Raw genomic sequence first — 18,973 nt, 5'->3', positions numbered from 1 at the left:
CCTAATAAGGATGCCAGGCCCTGCCCCTAGCCTCGCCCTTTGGGCTGTTGGACCCTGCCCACTGTGGATCAGGTCCCGCCCCCAGCCTCGCCTCTACTGCCGGAAATGACCAATGAACAGCAGACCCCGCCCCTGCTGCTGCTCCTGCTGCTGCTAAGTCGCTTAAGTCGTGTCTGACTCTGTGCGACCCCATAGACGGCAGCCCACCAGGCTCCCCCATCCCTGGGATTCTCAAGGCAAGAACACTGGAGTGGGTTGCCATTTCCTTCTCCAATGCATGAGAGTGAAAAATGAAAGTGAAGTCGCTCAGTTGTGTCCGACTCTTAGCGACCCCATGGACTGTAGCCCACCAGGCTCCTCCATCCATGGGATTTTCCAGGCAAGAGTACTGGAGTGGGGTGCCATTGCCTTCTCCGGACCCCGCCCCTAGGCCCACCCAATGAGTGGCGGGTCCTGTCCCTTGGCTGCCTCCTAGAGTGCCCTCCGTACTCATCAGTGGCACTGTAAGCGCCCACGTTGCCCTACTTAGACGTAAGAGTACGGAGCTGAGCCCTCCAGCGTGCTAGTCTCTCGCCCCCTCCCCAGCCCCGTCCTTCTTCTCCCAGCCTGGGTTCTGCCTGTCGCTGGTCTCCTCAGATCATCCTGGCACCTCCAAGGCACTCATGACAGCTGCCCACACCTTGGCATTGTGCCCATCTCCTGTCTCTCTTGCTCCTCTGCCACGAACACCTGAGTATGACCCACATTCCACAACCAGAGGAGTGGCCCCATGTGTATCTGATTAGATTTTTCTTCTCTCCCGAGCTCCCCACAACACACACATACCTCCAACACCCCCTTCACCTCCTACCTCTTGACCCCACGGTGGGAACGCCCACATTCCATGTGGCAGGAGCCTTCTGGTCTGACAGGCTGCGCTGTGACCAGAGGACAGGGTGAAACGTTCCTCTGCTGACTCGGTGTCCTCCTCCTCATGGCTCCCCTCGTCTGTGTCTCTGGATAGAGAATTATGTTTCCTTTGACCTCTCTATTCACAGGGCTAATTGTTTCCATACAGCCCTCTGGCTTCTAAGAATAGGAAAGGAGGGTGTAACACTCAAGACTAAATTTATTCCTGACAGAGCTCAGGAAAGGAGCTTGCTCTAAGTCAATGGTCAGCTTTGTTAGTCGACTGAGAACAGGAGCACAGTTCGAGGACTGGCTGTCACTCCCTGTTAGAGATGATGGCCATCACTGAGGCATTTTATTTCTCTGTATACACACAGCCAGGCGAGGTAGCTGAATTTGGAGGTGATGTTCAAGCCAAGCATCATCATGGCCCCTCTCCACCAGATAATGAAAGCACCAGGGAGTCAGATGGAGGAGTCCCTCCTTTGCTCCAAGGAACTAGTGACAGAATTTATTCTTCTTTTCTCCCCTCTGTCTTACTCTGCTGTGGCAGTGCTCATCCAGGCTAACAGGAGCCAATTCTCAATTCCTTCTTCTGGCTAGGCATCAGCTCCTTCAGGGGGACAAGAGTAAACAGAGTCTTTGACAAGAGTTCATGAGACTTTGAGAGCCAAGCCTGCGAAATCAGTGTGGCCACCTCAGAGCTGGGTGTCCCAGCCTGCCCAAAGACCAACACAAGCAGGGTCAGTTTAATTTGGTGAGCCTTTCTGGAAACCTTCCCCATGCCAGGCTGTGGGGAAGATTGTATATGTCAATAAGTAGATGCTGGGCACGGGGCACACCAGGGAGAACCTAGCTGGAAGAGTATGTGGTCCTTGACCTCCTGGTGTACATGATAAGTTATGGGCACAGAAGACTATCCTAGGTGTCAGGAGAGAGGCACAAACAAAGTTGAGAAATTTCAGAGGAAGCAGCCAGGAAGGCTTCCCTGAGATGAGCGCTGGAATTGAGCCTCATGGGGATGATTACAACAAGCAGAGGTGAGGTGGAGGAGGGAAAAGTCTGCGTGAAGGCTTAGGCCTGACTGGAAGGGTGAGTGAGAGGTAGGCAGGAAGAGAAGGCTGGGGCTGGATTGCACCTGGTCTTGATTAGTCCTGGCTCTGCCAGTGTTTGCCTGTGACCTGAGACTAGTCAAGTCTCCTCTCTGGGTCTCAGTTTCCCCATCTGTCAAATGGGAGAACTGGCCTAGAATCAGTGGTTTTCAACTTTTTCAGACCCATCATATACATTTTTTTTTTAGCATTTGGGTTTATTTTTTTTTTCATCATATACTTTTCATAACAAGTAATTTGTAATGATTCAAAATTAGTGTGACCTTCTCACAATTTCAAGTATATATGTACCTATATATATATGTATATATTCGGAAAAAATAGAAGGAAAATATTTATAATAAAATACTGTATATGTCAATATGTAGATGCTCACTCACAACCACCCCCAGAAAACATAATGAATGAGTCAGGTGCTCACACCATAGGTAAAACATCATTCTGCCTCAAATGCAGTCTGAAATAGGTAGGTTATCTTGGTCAATGGTGTTCTTCTTAGAGATGTACTTTCAAAAAAAAGCAAACAATTCTTAGTGAAGTTCCAGACAAAACAAATTCAGTGTTCCCCCAGTTTATAGGGTAGTTGCATTTCAAAATATTCAGTATATATTAAAACTGTACAAAAATTATTTCATATTTATGTATAAAATTGAGTTAAACTGTAGTTCTGGGTCATTGTAAACATTTTTTTCATCCACATGAATATCTGGGGGAGCATCTGAAACTTATTGGTGGGGGGTATGGGACCACCCTGCACATTTCATTCAGGGCATTTAGCATCCCTGGATCCTACATATGGAGACAACTCAAACACCCCCACAAGTTTCCAGATTACCCCATAGAGTGATTATCCAGCACCTGAAGAATCTTTAAACTCCCTCCCAGCTCTGAAATCTTCCAGTTCTGGACCTCATTCAGGTTTACTCAGCAAATTTTTGCAGAGTACCCACTGTGAGCCTTGCCCCCCAGGAAATCATCAGTGAACAAGCCGCCATAGTTCTTGTCCCCTACAACCGAGTTTCAATCCAAAAAGCTCTTAACTGTCACCGTCCCATTTTACAAAGGAAGAAGCTGAGGGCCAGAGAGGGCAGGCTTGTATTCAGCATCACACAGCCTCCTGGGGGCCAGCCAGAACCTGGCCTCAGGGAAGCACCATAGAGTGGGTCCACAGCCTTCTCTCCACTCATCTTCTCTTCCTCCCCCATCCCCGCAGTGCCAGCCGCCCTGACCCTGGACCCGGGCACCGCCCACCAGCGCCTGATTCTGTCCGACGACTGCACCATCGTGGCCTATGGCAACCTCCACCCACAGCCGCTGCAGGACTCGCCTAAGCGCTTTGACGTGGAGGTGTCGGTGTTGGGTTCGGAGGCCTTCAGTAGCGGCGTCCACTACTGGGAGGTGGTGGTGGCGGAGAAGACCCAGTGGGTGATCGGGCTGGCGCACGAGGCCGCGAGCCGCAAGGGCAGCATCCAGATCCAGCCCAGCCGCGGCTTCTACTGCATCGTCATGCACGACGGCAACCAGTACAGCGCCTGCACGGAGCCCTGGACGCGGCTCAACGTCCGCGACAAGCTCGACAAGGTGGGTGTCTTCCTGGACTACGACCAAGGCCTGCTCATCTTCTACAACGCCGACGACATGTCTTGGCTCTACACCTTCCGCGAGAAGTTTCCGGGCAAGCTCTGCTCCTACTTCAGCCCCGGGCAGAGCCACGCCAATGGCAAAAATGTGCAGCCACTGCGGATCAACACCGTCCGCATTTAGTGCAGTGGAGGGCGACCATGGGCGCCTGGGCTTGGCCACCAGCAAGAGCCTTGCCTCCACAGACGGGAGGCCTGGACTCCAACCCAGCGAGGCCACCCCTGAGATCTCAGGCCTGTTGTTTACCCTTCAGCCTCATTTCCCCATCTGTGCAATGGAGGTTGTGCTCCGTGACTCGGGAAATGTCTTCCAGCACTGATGTTCTATAGCTCTGACCTTGATGGGGATGCAGTTGTGGTCCAAGAACCAGACCTGGCTTCTCCTCATGGCAGCCCCTGCCTAACCCCTCATCCTCTTCTCGGGCAGGTGACTGCGTCCCTGTCTCCTTCCTGCCCACATGCCCTGACCTCAGGATGTGTCAGAGTGTTGCCAGCAGTTGGCAACTGCAAAGAGAACCCTCTTATTCTCCCAGGCCTGAGACTTGCCCCTGACCAAGCTAGTGATGGGCTGTTTTGTCCTTGATCACAGCCCATGGTGGACACAGGTGGTAGCTAGCCCCTAAGTCGCCTGAGAACCACCCTCTCCTTCCACCCCTGTACCACAGGTTTTATAGTTCCTGATTTTCCCATTTATCTGTGGGTAAAAGTGATATTGGGCTTCCCTGGTGGCTCAGTGGTAAAGAATCCACCTGCAATGCAGGAGATGTGGGTTTGATCCCTGGGTTGGGAAGATTCCCTTGGAGAAGGAAATGGCAACCCACTCCAGTATTCTTGCCTGGAGAGTCCTATGAACAGAGGAGCCTGGTGGGCTGTAGTCGCAAAAGAGTCAGACATGACTTAGCGACTAAACAGCAACAGCAACAATACAAATGAGGCTGTGGCCTATGGAAGGCAACCAGTAGTTGAGCCCACGTGTTTCAGCCAGTAAGCCCACAGGCCTTAGGGCAACAGGATGGCACACCCCAAGGCTCATGTAGGACAAGCACCACTGGATGGTGGAGGTCCCCAGCAGCTCTGAACAAAGGTCCAGCCGGGCCTCTTGACTTGGTAAGAGTGTAGCAAGGCTGGGGAGAGCTGTTGTTTAGGCCTGAGCACTGGGGTGGGCTGTCGGTTAGGCCCCCCCATCAATCTTGGCATCTGTCTCAGCTGGGATACCATTGCGGAAAACATGAGCTGCTTTAGCTTTTTTTAATTAGACAAGGATTTATTACCAGGTCCCTAGTGGCTTTGCAAAATCACTGCAAGGGCTAGAGGAGCCGACTCTGCTGAATTTCCAGGAACAGCTCCCAGCCGCCAAATTCATCACGTCTGCTATGACCGGGAACGCTGCTCCCATCGGCAGGCAGCCACTGCATCAGAAGCTGCTGGCTGCAGAACTGTGCAGTCTCTGCTACTGTCCATGCCAGTAAATGATGTCCTGAGGCCTGCCTCCCTCCAGGCAATTCGGTTTCCAGATCCAGATCTCTACAAGGGATTCTGTTTGGGGAAACATAAATCAGATCCAGAACCTTGGCTGCAAGGGAGTCTGGGAAATGTACTTTTCTTCTTTCCAGCCTCATCCATACAAAAGGCACAATAGAAGAAAGTGAGAATGGGTCTTGAACAAGCTCACTTTCAGTTTTTGCCTTTGGAATCCACCTCTAGGCCTTGGCTTTGAGGCAGCAGAGCCTCTAGGTGTCCTGCTCCAAGGCTGTGTCCCTGTCCAGGACAGGCACCCCTAGAGTGAGCCTGCAGAACCAAGCTGAAAGCCTCCCACCCTAGGCTTTCCATTCCAGTTCTGGGGCCTAGATTCTGAACTTGGGGTCTTTGGTCATACCCATCTCAAAGGAACCAGACTAGCTGAACCTGGGGAGCTCCCACCTCACAACTGCTGCCCATGGGGACCTCCCTTGGGCAGGAGGAATCCTCAGTCTCACCCCACCCATTCAGCTACCAGAATCTGGGCCACCCCCAGCAGTATTTTTATCTTAAATGTTACCCATTTTGTGAGTTATGATGAATTTGTATTAAATTAAAGTTACAGGCTGTGAGTGGTCAGTGCCATTCATTTTGACACACACAGAGGCCCACCCATCCTGGCCCAGGCAGCATATATAAATCGACATGGCTAATCCACAAAGCAACCCGGCTGAGTAGCAACATACCCATTTTACAGAGGGGGAAAATGAGGTTCATAGAGAGGACGTGACTTGCCTACAGTCCCATGTCCCACACTAAGCGAGTTCAGAATTGAGCCCAAGGCACTCTCATCACAACTTACCAGTCAAGGAAGACTGTCAGTCTTGGCCTGGAGGAAGGCATGGTGGTAGCCTTGGAAGCAGAGAGGAGCTCATGAGACAGTGGCAAGAGACTGGGCCCTAGAACCCCAGAGACCTAGGCTTAAATCCAGGCTCTGTCACTGTGTGCCTCTAGAAAAATGAATTAACTTCTCTGGACCTCAGTTTTCTCACATGGAAAATGCGGATAATCACACCAGTCTCACATGATTTGTTACAAGCTGCAAAGTGCAGTGCATTTAGGGAGGACCTGCCTGTCACTAAGCTGCCTCCCATAATCCGTGCCTAGAACTGGGTGGCTTTTCTCAACCTCTGGGCTGGCTCTGCTCTTAAGGAGTCTATCTTCTTTCTTGTGCTTTGTGAGGGGGTGTGGGACCACCCAGGCCAGGCAGTTCCCCAGGTTCGCTATGTCAAAGGAGTCCATCCCACCTCCACCTGGCCAGGAGTCACAGCCCTGCATGTGGGCACACAGGTGTGTACACTAAGGAGAAAGGCCACTGGGACCCCCTGGAGTTGTGCAGTGCAGTGCAGCAGCCTTGGAAGCAGGACTCCTGGGCCTAGTCTTGCTTCTGTGCTGACTTGTATTGTACCCTGAGAGTCCCTTCCTCCATCGCCTCACCTATAGAATGAGGGAGGTTAGACCGGGTGCTCTGTAAGGCGCCAGGTGGATCTTCACCTATACCTGGAGGCGGGGAGGAAAGAGAGAGGGAACTACCCAAGTCACTACTTGTTTGCGGTTCTTGGAAGATGGACATGAATGAGGAGGAGGAGGGGCTGTTGGCAAGGGCGGAGGGAACGGTGTCTGGATGGCTGATAGCGCCCCAGTTTACAGAGAAGCTGTAGGGAGTGGGCCTGGGACCAGAGAACCCCATCACCCCCTCACCCCATGCTCTCAGATCCCTGTGACTCCTCCCAAGCCCACTCCTCTATTTTGCTCAGGGCATCTGTCCCCTGGAGGAGTACCCTGTCCATGGTTCTTCCTTCCCCTCCCCCGACTCAGGCTCAGCACCTGGTCCCAGAAAGGCTGCTTGCTGCCCCATCTTCACCCCTGGTTTCCGAGTGTCTGGGAGTGTAGGGATCTAATCTGAACACCCAACTGGGGACTCTGGGAAATCAGGGGACCTCCAAGAGGTATGAAGTGTCTGGAGACTTCCTGAATGAAAGAATCTGCGGTTGCCAGTATAACACCAGGAACCCACTTAATACAGGTAAGTGAAGAGGGGAGACAAAAGCAGTCCAGCCTTGGGGTGGAAGCAGGGATCAGCAAGGATCTTCCCCAGGGCAGGAAAGAATTGATAGAATGACAAAAAACCCCATTCACAACCATGTTCATGGCCAGCAAGCGAAGCAGTGGGACTTCCTGCACCTTATCTAACATCAAAATAAGTCCATGAAATCAGTATCATTATCTCAGTATTTGAGCAGGGAAACACTACTTCCCAGGGGACCCACAGCTGGTACTCAGTAAAACTGGAAATCAGACTCAGGCCTGTCCAAAGCTAAAGCCTAACTCTTCACTGGCCTCCCTGGAAATGCTTCTCAACTTTGAGAACAGCTTCAGTGACAGGCAGCACCCACCAGAAGTGTGATCCCCCTGGGATTCAAGGAGGGAACTTAACCCAGACTCCACACCATTGAATTATGCAACTGTGAGTTAAGTTTCACCTATAGACTCCACCTCATGTGCCTCCCAGATCAGAGGTGGACTCGTGAAGGCACTGTGACCCGGAGCGGGTCTCTCTCCCTTTCTGGACCTCTGTTTCCCCATTTCTATCAAGGAGGTTCAGATTCTAGCTAACTGATTGCCAAGGCAGTGGTTCTGATGGCCCAGGATCCTGTAAGTCTTATGTTGGTCCCAGGGCTTGGCCCGCTCAGCACCTAACAAGGCCATTAGCTCTGGGTCTTTCTCTCTGGGGTGGCAGCAGGAATAGAAAACAACAGAGATAAGGTCTCCTAGCAGCACAGTCTCAGCTCGGGGCTCTGGGGATGGGCCTCCCCTCCTGCCGGAGAGGCCATCCCAGGAGGCTGACTGCTCACACCTGGGCAGCATTCCTGGCTTCATCCCCTCCTGTCTGAGTCTTGGCTCTATTCACTCTCCCCAGATGCTCCACGAGAATGTAAGTTGCAAAGGACCCTGTCACAGGCTTAAATACAGACGGAAAGGAGTGGGATGAGGTTGGGGGAGGGGCAGTGTGCTGACCGAGGTGCTGAATCTTCATTCCCACCAGGGAATGGTAATTTCTCCTTAGTCTGGGACATCTGCAATTCTAGCCAGTGTCTCTGGGGAAGAAGGAGTGCTGGGAAGCAGAGGAGAAATGAGAAGGAAAGGGAATGACAGAGGGAGGGAGGGAGAAGGAGAGAAAGAGAGAGAAAAGGAGAGACGCATTTAGGAGGCGTAACCTCTAAAAAATAGAAAGAGATGGGGACTTTTATTTTGAAATATGCTCATTTTCCTTTGTTTTTCTTTTCTATCTGGTTTAAATTATGTGGATTTTTGTTTACCCTAGATAGAGTATAGAACAGTCTTCCATCTTCTTTCAAAATGTTGACAGTTCTATCATATTTCTGACTGTTACAAAATGCTCCCTATTCACCCTAGGAATTCAGTGAAGGAGGGGAAGAGTGGCCACTTTGGACCCGAGGACCAGGGGACTTGCTACTCTGATGTCGTGTCAAAGGAGGGCCTTTCAGGAAGCTAGAGCCAGAGGCACAAAGCCTCGGCCCTGGTGAGCTCCCCAAAACCATGGGCTGCAAGATGATCAAGTCTGAATGCTCAAGGCACCTAAGGGCTCCTCCAGCCCAATCTGGAGGCCCAGAGAGGGTTGGTTTCTAGTTCAAGGTCATATAGCACATGACAGAGCCAAGCCAGGGAACCCAGGTGAGGAAGAGGAATAAGCAGAGTCAGGAAGTCCTCTCTGGGTGGAGATAGCCCAGTTGAGCATGCTAGTCAGGATCATAGACTCCAGGATGGCTGCTAAGAGACCACTGGCCTCAACTCCATCATTTCACAGGTAAGAATACTGAGACCCCGACAGGAAGTCCATGAGGCAGAGCAGGCCCAGACCCAGGTCTCCAGACTCACAGCCATCAGTTTCTCATGCAACCTTTAATCTCCCCCCTGTGGATTCTGATGCCTCCTCCTACCCCATGGGAACTTGGAGTCAGAGCCAAAGGAGAAGGGGAGTGGCCAGGATCCCTGCAGCTCCAGGCACTAAGAGCTGGTTACCTTTCTCCATCCTCCTCCCGGAAGAGAACAGAGAATTGGCCTGGACCCCAATGGCCCCTCCTCCAGGGCAGAGTCAGTCGGTGCCTACCCACACCTGGTACCTCCCTTACTGGCAACAGAGTCCAGAGCTAGTAACAGCCACAGCAGGGACAAAGCCACCTGGGCAGCTGCTGGAGCCACTGGGAGTCACAGGTAAGAGAGGGCACTGTGGGTGATGGCCCAAGAAGGTCCCCTGATTCCACGGGGATTTGGGATTTTTTTTCCCTAAAGAAGGGGCTTTTGCCCCTTCTCTCCCTGTAGGCTGAGCCCCTGGGCCTGCTTCCTGTGCTCACTGCAAACCCCAGGTGAAGCCCCTCGATGACTAAGCTGCCAGATCTACAAATCAGGAATGGGGTCCCAGGCTCAGCAGCTCTTCTCCTGCCCCTGGGAGGAAGGAGAAGCAGATAAGGGCCCCAGGAAGTCCCAGGAAAAAACAGAGACCAGCTGGAGGTGTGTGCTTCTCACAGGTGTGGGCTGTGGGCCGAGATCTAGACAAACCTGCTAAGTCTGGAGTGGACCCCCACTCAGTCTCACTGACTCACCAGTGACCCTGGACAACTCCCGGCATAGCCACCTTACTGATGTCCATTTCTTGTTGGTTCAATGGAAAAGATGGGTGGCCCTGGGCTATGGGACAAGTTTAGAACCTCCAGTTCTAAGGTTCTAGCTTGAGGCAGCCTCATGGAATTTGTCCAACAGTCTCCATCCACCCACTTCACCTTCCCTCTTCTTTGGGGGTCTCCCTCTATCACACTTCTGGAATGCCCTCCTCCACCCCTTTCATTCCTCCATCAATACTTACCCTCCTGCGTTCCTTAGAGTAACTGACTTGTGGTTTTCGATGGCTCCTTCCCCAACCCATGCACATGTATAAAGAAACCTCTTTTAAAGAACAGCTAGTGGTCAGATTTCAGACACCACACCAAGCAGGTGGGAGAAAGATAATAGTGGGACTAGGAAGGCAGAAGAGACCTCCATATAGGCAGCAATACAGCAGCAGTTACTGTGTGGACACAGATCTGGCCAGAAACAACCATGGCTCTCATGTACTGAACCGATCCAAGTCCTACTCTTGACCCAGCCTTCAGCCCTCACTCCCCCTCGCCAGCAACAAACAGGCTAATGGTGACACAATACTGCCTTTCTGGTTTGAGGATCTCCTGGTGGAGGAAAAAAATGATGATGTGTATAAGATTAGCATCAGAGAACTCAGAATATTAAAATCAGGACTTCCCTTGTGATTCAGTGGCTAAGACTCTGTGTTCAAATGTAGGAGGCCTGGGTTCAATCCCTGATCAGGGAACTGGATCCCAGATGTTGCAGTTAAAGATCCCGAATGCTGCAATGAAGATCGAAGATTCCAAGAGCTACAACTAAAACCCAGGGCACCCAAATAGATAAATAAATATTTTTTAAAAAAGAACATCGGGATCTCAAGTGGAGAGTGTGGAGCAGATTTCGGTCCTTAACACTTCCACTTGTGCAACACCCGTCTACCTCCTAGAATATCCTTGCCCTCCTTTTTCTTCCTGTTGAAATCTTACTCATCCTTCACGTCCCATTCAAGGTGAAGCTGTCCTGGTCATTCAGGTCCAGTGGAACCCAATGCTCTGCACCCTTGAAGCACTTTGGGTCTCCCACTACTACTAGATCATGAGCATCGTGAAGCAGGGATCACGTTCCCTGGGGTCATGGGTACAGAGAGGGTCACAGAAAATGTTTGCTGGGGAATTCCCTGCTGGTCCAGGGGTTAAGACTTTGCCTTCCAATGCAGCGGGTGTAGGTTCAATTCCTGCTCTGGGAGCTAAGATCCCATATGCCTCGAGGCCAGAAAATGAAACAACATAAAACAGAAGCAATATTGTGAGAAGTTCAGTAAAAAGACTTTAAAAGTGATCCACATCCAAAAAAAGAACTTATGAAAAAAAGAAAGAAAGAAAGAAAGAAAATCTTTGCTGGCTGGAGCTGGTTAGTGTCCAAGCTGGAACCGTGGTTCGTGTGTCCAAGTTGGGAGGGAGCGCAGAGACCAGGAATGGCTCCTCCCTAAAGATGCCCAGGAGAGAGCACCAACACACCCCCGGCCAGGCTCTGCGCAGAGAGACCAGGAAGAGCTGGCAAAGACTAGGAACATTGCTTGATTGTTTTTTTTTTCTGCCCATTATAAAATAACTTCTGCTTTTTGCAAAAAGATTACTATAGACATAAACCTATAAAACAGAAAGTCCCCTCCTTCTGCTCCCAGGAGTCGACACCTGTTTACAGTTTGTTGCAGGCCCTTCCAGCCATTCTTGTTTATACATAAACAAAGATAGCCTTTTCCTTTATAAAAATATGTTCGTTTTTAATTTCCTACGAGTTCTATGCGTGTGCGCATCGTGTCCGACTCTTTGCGACCCCGAGTTCTGTAAATTCCTACAATTTCCTGGTCAAAAGGTTTCCTCATTTTATTCTATTTTTAAATTTTACCTATTTATTTATCTCTGGCTGTGCTGGGTCTTCGTTGCTGTGCTCGGGCTTTCTCTAGTTGCGACCAGGGCTGCTCCCTAGTTGCACCAGCTTCTCATCGTGGTGAATTTTCTTGTGGCGCACAGACTTAGTTGCCCTGAAGCCATGTGGGATCTCCCCGGCGCAGGGATCAAACCCAGGGCCCCTGCATTGGCAGGCAGACTGTTCACCGCTGGACCATGAGGGAAGTTCCTTGCTCATTTTAAATGTCTTGCTTTCCTAAGTAAACTTTTTTTCTTATAACATGTTCATTGTAAAAAAATTGTGACATACAGTCAAGACACACAGAGTACATATTTCCCATCAGCCACTGTTCAGAGATAACCACTGCTTGTGTCTAGGTGATTAGGTTTACAGGTTTTTCTCCATGTGAGTACATATGCTTGTTTACAAAAATTGGAACACACTCTCCTGTTGTTCGCTAGTTTATTTTTTTTCTCCACTTAATAATAGATTGTGTGCATTTTCCCGTATTGATGAATAGTCTTCTACAGCATCAATTTAATACAATAAGGTTGCTTGACCTTGAGGTCCCCCTAGTAGCCTGTTTTTCCTGACTCCCTTTCTGAGTACGGAGCCTGCTGCAACAGTGAGCCAGAGCCTGTTGCACCAGGGTTTAACCTTGGCCTGCTCCCTGCTTTCAGGAAGGGAAGGCCCTGGAAGGCCTTGAACCCTGCCACCTCCGCCCCTCCTGGGATAAGGTTCCAACACCCCACAGATGGGCCCAGGGCCCCCCTGCAACTTCTCCACCGCCGCCCACCGGTGCAGTAAGTAGACACCTGCCACTTTCCCCTGCTGCTCTCTTAGACCCTGGGCTCCTTGAGTCCTGGAGGGTGGGGGACTTGGGCGATCTTGACCTTGAAGTGGAGTAGGGAGGCTGGAATCAAGTGGAAAGGGAGGGGCGGAGTGCCACTTGCCCTTGTACTTCAGCCAGCTCTTCAGCCAGCCATTTCCTCATGTTGCTGGGACTGGGGGAGTAACAGGGGCAGCTGGGGGTGGGGGGAGGGTGGGGGAAGGAGCTGAGCCACTTGAAAGTTTTCTGGTTCCCAAAGTAAACACCCAGCTTCCCAGCCCAAGCCCATGCTCTGCCCCAGGAATTTACCAGCCAAATAGTAAGGAATTAAGTGTGATCCTGGACCAGACTCTTATCCACTCTTTGGGCCGGGGGGCAGTGGTTGGGGGGCCTCAGTCTCCCCTCCAATGTACCACGTGGTTCTTAAGGCAAATTCCCTGCTCTGGAATTCTGTAACCCAATTCAAACCCATGTTTTCCCAAATGCTCTCTTTTCTCTCCAAGCCCCTGAAGACCTTATGATTGGTTAAATCTAATTGTGCACCAGGGCTTGTTTGAGGGATCATTAACATAATGTGTATGATTAGCTGTCAACTTGTTTAATCCTCACAACAAGCCTAAGAGGAGGTACCCACTTTTATCCCCATTTCACAGATGAGAACACTAAGCCCAAAGAGTTAAAATGATTTTCCACATTAAATGGTAAAGCTCAGATATGAACCCAGGGCTGTGGGACCCCCAAACCCACGTTCCTTATTATCATCCCATCCACATACCACTGTGCTGTATGTGCTGAGATCATTCTTCCCTTGCTACAGTTGAGGAAACTGAGACCAGAGAGGGGAGGTGGATTCCTCAAGGTCATACAGCATGTTCATGGCAGAGCTAGGTGAAGCCTGGCTTTCTGCCTCCCAGCCCACCCTCACCTCCTGTGCTGCCCTGGATAGCTTTCAAAGAGGGAAGCTGCTGAGCTAGAAACAGTCCTTGGACTGGAGTCAAATGCCCAGAACTGATTGGGGCAGTCAGGTAGAAAAGGTTATGTTTGTTCAGCCCAGCTTGGTTCTACCCTCCTCTGGCTCAGTTCCGGGAAGTGTTGACTTTGGGCAGGTCCCAAAGGAGAAAAGGTGACATTACTTGTGAGTGGGGGAGGGCTGGGCCAGAGGAGCCCCTTCCCCACTCTCCTCTTAGCCCCACTGTGCTCTCCACTCCTCACTCTGCCATTCAACCTCTTACCTGACAAACCCTTATTGAGCAGCTACTATGTGCTAGCACTGAGATGAGCAAGGACAGGTTTATCTCAGGTCTCCATCAAAGAGGTGACAGTGACCAGACAGTCACAGCACACGTGCAGAGGGCTGGGCTTGGACAGAGGAGAGAAAATCAGAGGGGCTACTGGAGGAGGTACCATGGAAGTTGAGACCTGCAGCATGAGTGAGAGTTGGGGACAGGGTTCCAGGCAATGGGAACAGCATGTGCCAGGGATAGGAGGCCAGAAATGAGATCATGTGGTTAGAGCACTGAATGTGAGCCAAAGAGGCAGCCTCTGCATCTCAGCTTCTCCATCTGGTAAATGGAGACAGCAGCTTGCTAGTGGGCTAAGACACGGTATGTAAAGCGCCTTGGGTTATAGCATCACTGCTCTCCCTTTTAGGCCACAAACATGTGCCTAGCAGCAAGTGCCAAACACTGGGGGAAATGAATCATTGCCTGCTTGTCCAAGGTCACTCAGTCTTTGCCTCCAAGCCTGTGACTGCTCTGTACCAGTCTTCCTTCAGACCTGCGGCCCCAATATGGGGCCCCAGCTACTGAGGCCCAGGGAACAGCCCGCCCTTGGGGAGCACTCCACTACCCCTGCCCTGATGCCTCTGTCCCTTCGTCCCCAGACGTGGGTGGCCTACCGGCTGCAGTGATCATCATCCCAACCCTGCTCTCCTCGTCCTCTCTCCTGATCATCAGCTTCATCTTATGGAAAACTTGCCGCCGGTTGTCCCGGGTCACCCAGCCCCACCTGCCATCCACATGAGGGGCCCAGGTAAGCCACTTAAGCACCTTCAGCCCGGGGGGGTAGGTTCTAGATCAGTTTTATTCTTTGTCTCTCATAAGAGAAGAAATTCTCCTTATTGTCTTGCGGCAACAAGGGATGATGTACTGAGTTGGATAAAGCCTCACAGAGGCCACAGCCACATGTGTGGCCTCACAGTCTCCTGTACCTTTGTCCAGGTGCTGCTGGATGTAATCATCAACCCTGCAGGTCAAGGAAGCCCATTCAGCAGCCCCCGTAACTGTGGCTCTGGGTGACTATGAGACCAATGCTGCCCTTACCACACTGCCCCCTTACCTTCCAGGGATGCTCCCTGCCTGGTGGGGCCTCCACAGGGAACCTGACCAAGGAGCAGGAAGTCCTCCTCCGGGGACTGAATGAGAATGCTCCGAGTTTCACCCCAGCTGTGGCATGGCTTAGCACGGTATGCAAGGCTTGCAGTCCTTCAACCTTTCCACTTCTCATATCTCTAAACACTAGCACTGCCAGTGCTTTCCTGAGGTCATGGTGTTTCAGCTTTTTCTATGGTTCTTAGAGGAGAACATAGCCCTTTAGCCCCTGGCAGGCAAGGCTTGGATGGCACAGAAATTTCCAGGAGACTCCTCGTCTACCACCTGAGACCTGGGATTCAGAGGAGCAACAAAGTGAGGAAATTGGGTCTCACACAGCTTAATACAAAAGCCCAGAATTCTCACCACTGCCCTAAGATGTCAGGATGTCTGCTCTGATTGTCTGCCAGCCACAGGTTCACGGCATCTTACATTCATCCAGTGGTACCCAGGTGTGTAACATGTGCCGGGCACGCCAGGTGCTGGATTTATAACGACAAATGAGACCCAGACTAGAATCTAGTGGCTGTTACAGAGCAGTGATAACAGGGTGTGAGAAGTGCTTGGATAGAGTATAGGAGTCTAGCAGGGTGTAAAGAAGAGATCAACTACAAGCTAGAGGAGGAGGGCTGGGGAAAGTTTCCAAGAAGTGGCATCTAAACTGGGACCTGCAGGATGATGGGAAGTTGCCAGAAGGAAGGTGGGAGAGGATAGTAGAGGCAGAGAGAAAAGAAAGTACAGTGTAAGGTGATGGCACACTATGGCCCACTTTTTAGTTTTATAAATACAGTTTTACTGAGACATAGTCACATCCATTCATTTATGTATTGTCTCTGCTTTTGCTTTACACAGCAGAGTGGCATAGTTGTCACAGAGACTCTTTGGCTCACAAAGCTTAAAACATTTATTATCTTGTCCTTGAAAGAAAAATATTGCTGGCTCCTAGAAGTTAGAGAGCTTATACTGCCCCTTAGGAACACAGTGGCTGTAGGGTTGAGGGTGAGAACTCTACAATAAGCATCTCACAGCGAGTGCCTCTCCTCTTAGTCATTGTGGATTGATCCAGAAGTAGACACACCTGATTCAAACTGACCTAATCAAATTCTCTCTTCCCAGGAATCTGAATTGTGGAATGTGACACCCAGAAATGGAGCTGAGTTATATTAATGCCTGGGAACCTCTGCTGCTGAGGCCCCTGGAGCTACCCTGCTCCTTTCAAAGACCCATTCATCAATAATCCTTTTGATTCTGAAAGTCCTTGCAATCAATTCCCCAAACTTTTAATTTTCATTTCTTTCAGAATCAGTTTGTTACTTTTAAAGAAAAAACTTTGAAATTAACAGTGAAGACAGATGAAGCTGGTGGGGTACACAGTCAGCATGGTCCAGTGTATGTATAATAGGACCCACATATGTAATTTTGCATTTTCTAGTAGCCACATTTTAAAAATTGAAGTTAGTGAAATTAATATTAACAATGTTTCATTTCACCCAATATAGATAAGTATTATATTTCAGTATCTAGTCAAAATGTTTAAATTGCTAATGAGATGTTTTACATTCTTCTCTTTGAACCATGTCTTTGAAATGTGGGGTGTATTTTACACATATAGCATATCTCAAATAAGACTGGCCACACTTTGAGTGCTCCATAGCCACATGAGGCTGGTCGCTTGCATAATGGATAGCACAGATTAAGATATTCAAGGTGATGAAGGATCTGCTAAGAAGTCCTGGCCTCATTCTGAAGAGATTCATCCCCAGAAGAGATTCAAATCTAGAAGTAACATGATAAAATATATATATAACTTTAGGAAGATCACTCTGACTTCCACTTATAGAATGGACAGGAAAGGAATCTGAAGCTTGAGTTAGGGAGATCAGTTAGGAGGAGCTGAAGAGAGAATGAGAGGTAAAGATGTTGATGATAGACTTTGGTGGCAGCAGCTGAAATATTAAGATGCAGTCCTTCCCATCACTCCATCTCACATATCTTCCCCTATTCTCTCTGGCAACCAAAGAGGCAAATCTATGATCTTTAAGGCATAGTCCCTGGCAGTTATGCCCACAAAGTGGTCCACAATAGGAGATCAATCAACAGATGTGTCTTTCCTCCCTCAATGAAATGTCCTCTGAATGCTCCTGCCCGCACCTAACTGCTGATACTGAAATTTGGAAGACAGGAATATTGGCCCAATCTATGGTAAACTGGAGATCCTGTCCTAGGAATTTTCCAGCAACTCTAAGAAGAGCTTTCTGCTGCATGGGTGAAGGTGGAAAGTTATATTTAACCAGAGTTGTGGTTTTGCTTAGAGAGTATACATACAACAAATAAAAAAGAGGCAAGGAAGTAGTGGGTGAATGCAAGGGAATGATAATAAAAATAACTATGGAATTTAAGCCAGCATGGGAATATTTAAGAGATATTCATAAAAATTCCAGTTCTCCAACCCCACCCCTTGCTTCTGGACCCTGGGAAGAAATGCACTTTTCTGTCCATTTGAGGCTAGGTGTGGCCATGTGACTAGTTCTGGCCAATTAGATTACAGACTCTAGATGGAGCATTTAATTGCCAAGACCCTCCAGTTTCTCTTTTCCCTCTCATATACTGACCAATGTTATTTGAAATGGTGGCTTTTCCATCAGCCTGGGTCTCTCACTATGAAAAGCAAGTCCTCTGTTTGTTGACCAACAATGTTCAAGTTGTGTGAGCAGGAAATAAATCTTTCTTCACTATATTAAAGCTTAAAATGCAAGCCTTAAATATAAACCTGAAATATTGGGATTGTTTTTTACTACAGCACCACATAGCCTAGCCTGACTGATATAACCAGAAGAGAGGACATTAATAGGGAGGGAGAAAATGAAAAATGTAAGATTAATAGATTTCAGTTCCTGGCACTGAAGATTGATGAAGTCCCAATAGGAGAGAGAATAACTGGAGAGATACTTGGTATTATTAGAGCGGTAAATTCATGGCAAGGTCTAGGACAAGATCTCTGAAGCAAGAAACTGAGAGAACAATGTCAGGAGGATCATCTCTGTGTGTATTGAAATTGTCAAAGATTAAGACAGAAATAATGTCGAAGAGGGTTAACAGGCAGAAGCCAAAATTCTTATTGTTTCTCTTCCCACAAGGAAGACATGAATGCCATGAAGGTAAGACTTCTGTGCTCACATTTATGTCCCCAGTGCCTGGGACGGCACCTGCCACAGGGAAGACACTTAATATACACTTGCTGAATGAATGAGCAGAAGAAGGGGAGGATAGTACACCATACATTTTGACAAATAAATTTAATTCAGGCAACAGAGTACTTTCCAGTTCTTACTCCTTTGCTTCTGTTTTTTTCTGCAATACTTTCCCCCCAGACCACAGTGGCTGTTCTCTTCGTCCACGAGTCTGCTTGTTGATCTATCTTCTTGTTGCCAGAAATCTCAAGGAGCTACTTTTTAAACTTATCCCCAGAGGCTTGCATGCTGGCAACTCTAGCTAATACCATCCCCCATGTTACAAAACACCAGTGTTATTTTCTCCTCCACCTTCTCCCTCATTCCCACATCCAACTTCAATGCCAAATATCTTTTGTTTATTTCCAGACCTATCTCAGATTCATCCACCCCTACAGCCAATGCCCCACTCCAGATTCTCATTATCTCTTCCCTGGCCTAGAACAAGTGTCCCCTCCTAATCAGCCTGCTTTCTCTTTGCTTCTAATCCCTGTCTATTATCTAGTTATCTACTGCTGCATTAAAATTACCTTAAATTTTTGTTAAAGCTTAAAGCCACAAATATTTATTATCTCGAGGTTTCTGTGGGTCAGGAATCTGGGCACAGTTTAGGGGGTGCCTCTGGCTCAGGGTCTCTCACTTGACTGCCAGCAAGTGTTGACCAGGGCTACAGTCAATGCCAATGTTCACCTGGAGGAGGATCCAACTTCAAGCCCACTCATGGCTATTAGAAGCCCTCAAGTCTTTGTTATTGGACAGAGACATCCATTTCTGGACACCTAAACCTCTCCATAGGACAGCTTGTAACATGGAAGATGTTTTCCCCAAGAGCAAG

At 49.3% G+C, this 18,973-nt stretch overlaps 2 protein-coding genes across 5 annotated transcripts in view; both read left to right on the top strand.

Annotated features, from left to right (window-relative positions):
- TRIM62 (tripartite motif containing 62) overlaps positions 1 to 5,725 on the top strand; it is a 37,773-nt gene extending 32,048 nt beyond the window's left edge. Inside the window, exon 6 of the mRNA XM_086335102.1 lies at positions 3,214 to 5,725. Within this exon, the coding sequence (XP_086191228.1) occupies positions 3,214 to 3,764 (551 nt within the window). The 3' untranslated portion in view covers positions 3,765 to 5,725. The remainder of the gene's footprint in view (positions 1 to 3,213) is intronic.
- A 3,503-nt stretch (positions 5,726 to 9,228) lies between these two features.
- Positions 9,229 to 17,677, top strand: LOC147377641 (uncharacterized). 4 transcript variants are annotated; one of them, XM_086335194.1, is made up of 6 exons: positions 9,229 to 9,394; positions 9,503 to 9,691; positions 12,391 to 12,513; positions 14,422 to 14,570; positions 14,884 to 15,003; positions 16,025 to 17,677. In XM_086335194.1, exons 2-5 carry the CDS (start codon positions 9,591 to 9,593, stop codon positions 14,958 to 14,960), a joined length of 450 nt encoding a protein of 149 aa, XP_086191320.1. In that variant the 5' UTR covers positions 9,229 to 9,394; positions 9,503 to 9,590; the 3' UTR covers positions 14,961 to 15,003; positions 16,025 to 17,677. The 4 variants fall into 4 exon arrangements, 3 of the variants coding, with proteins under 3 accessions (XP_086191320.1, XP_086191330.1, XP_086191326.1); XM_086335204.1 differs by lacking the exon at positions 14,884 to 15,003 and having other exon boundaries at positions 9,269 to 9,394; XM_086335200.1 differs by lacking the exon at positions 16,025 to 17,677 and having other exon boundaries at positions 9,269 to 9,394; positions 14,759 to 15,084.
- Positions 17,678 to 18,973: the final 1,296 nt, after the last annotated feature.

Source organism: Bos grunniens, chromosome 2 (genome assembly GCF_055505025.1).
Source record: "Bos grunniens cultivar Pamir isolate PY7600 chromosome 2, Bosgru_T2T1.0, whole genome shotgun sequence".
Taxonomy (NCBI): Eukaryota; Metazoa; Chordata; class Mammalia; order Artiodactyla; family Bovidae; genus Bos; species Bos grunniens.
This window is presented reverse-complemented; position numbering and strand designations above follow the sequence as displayed.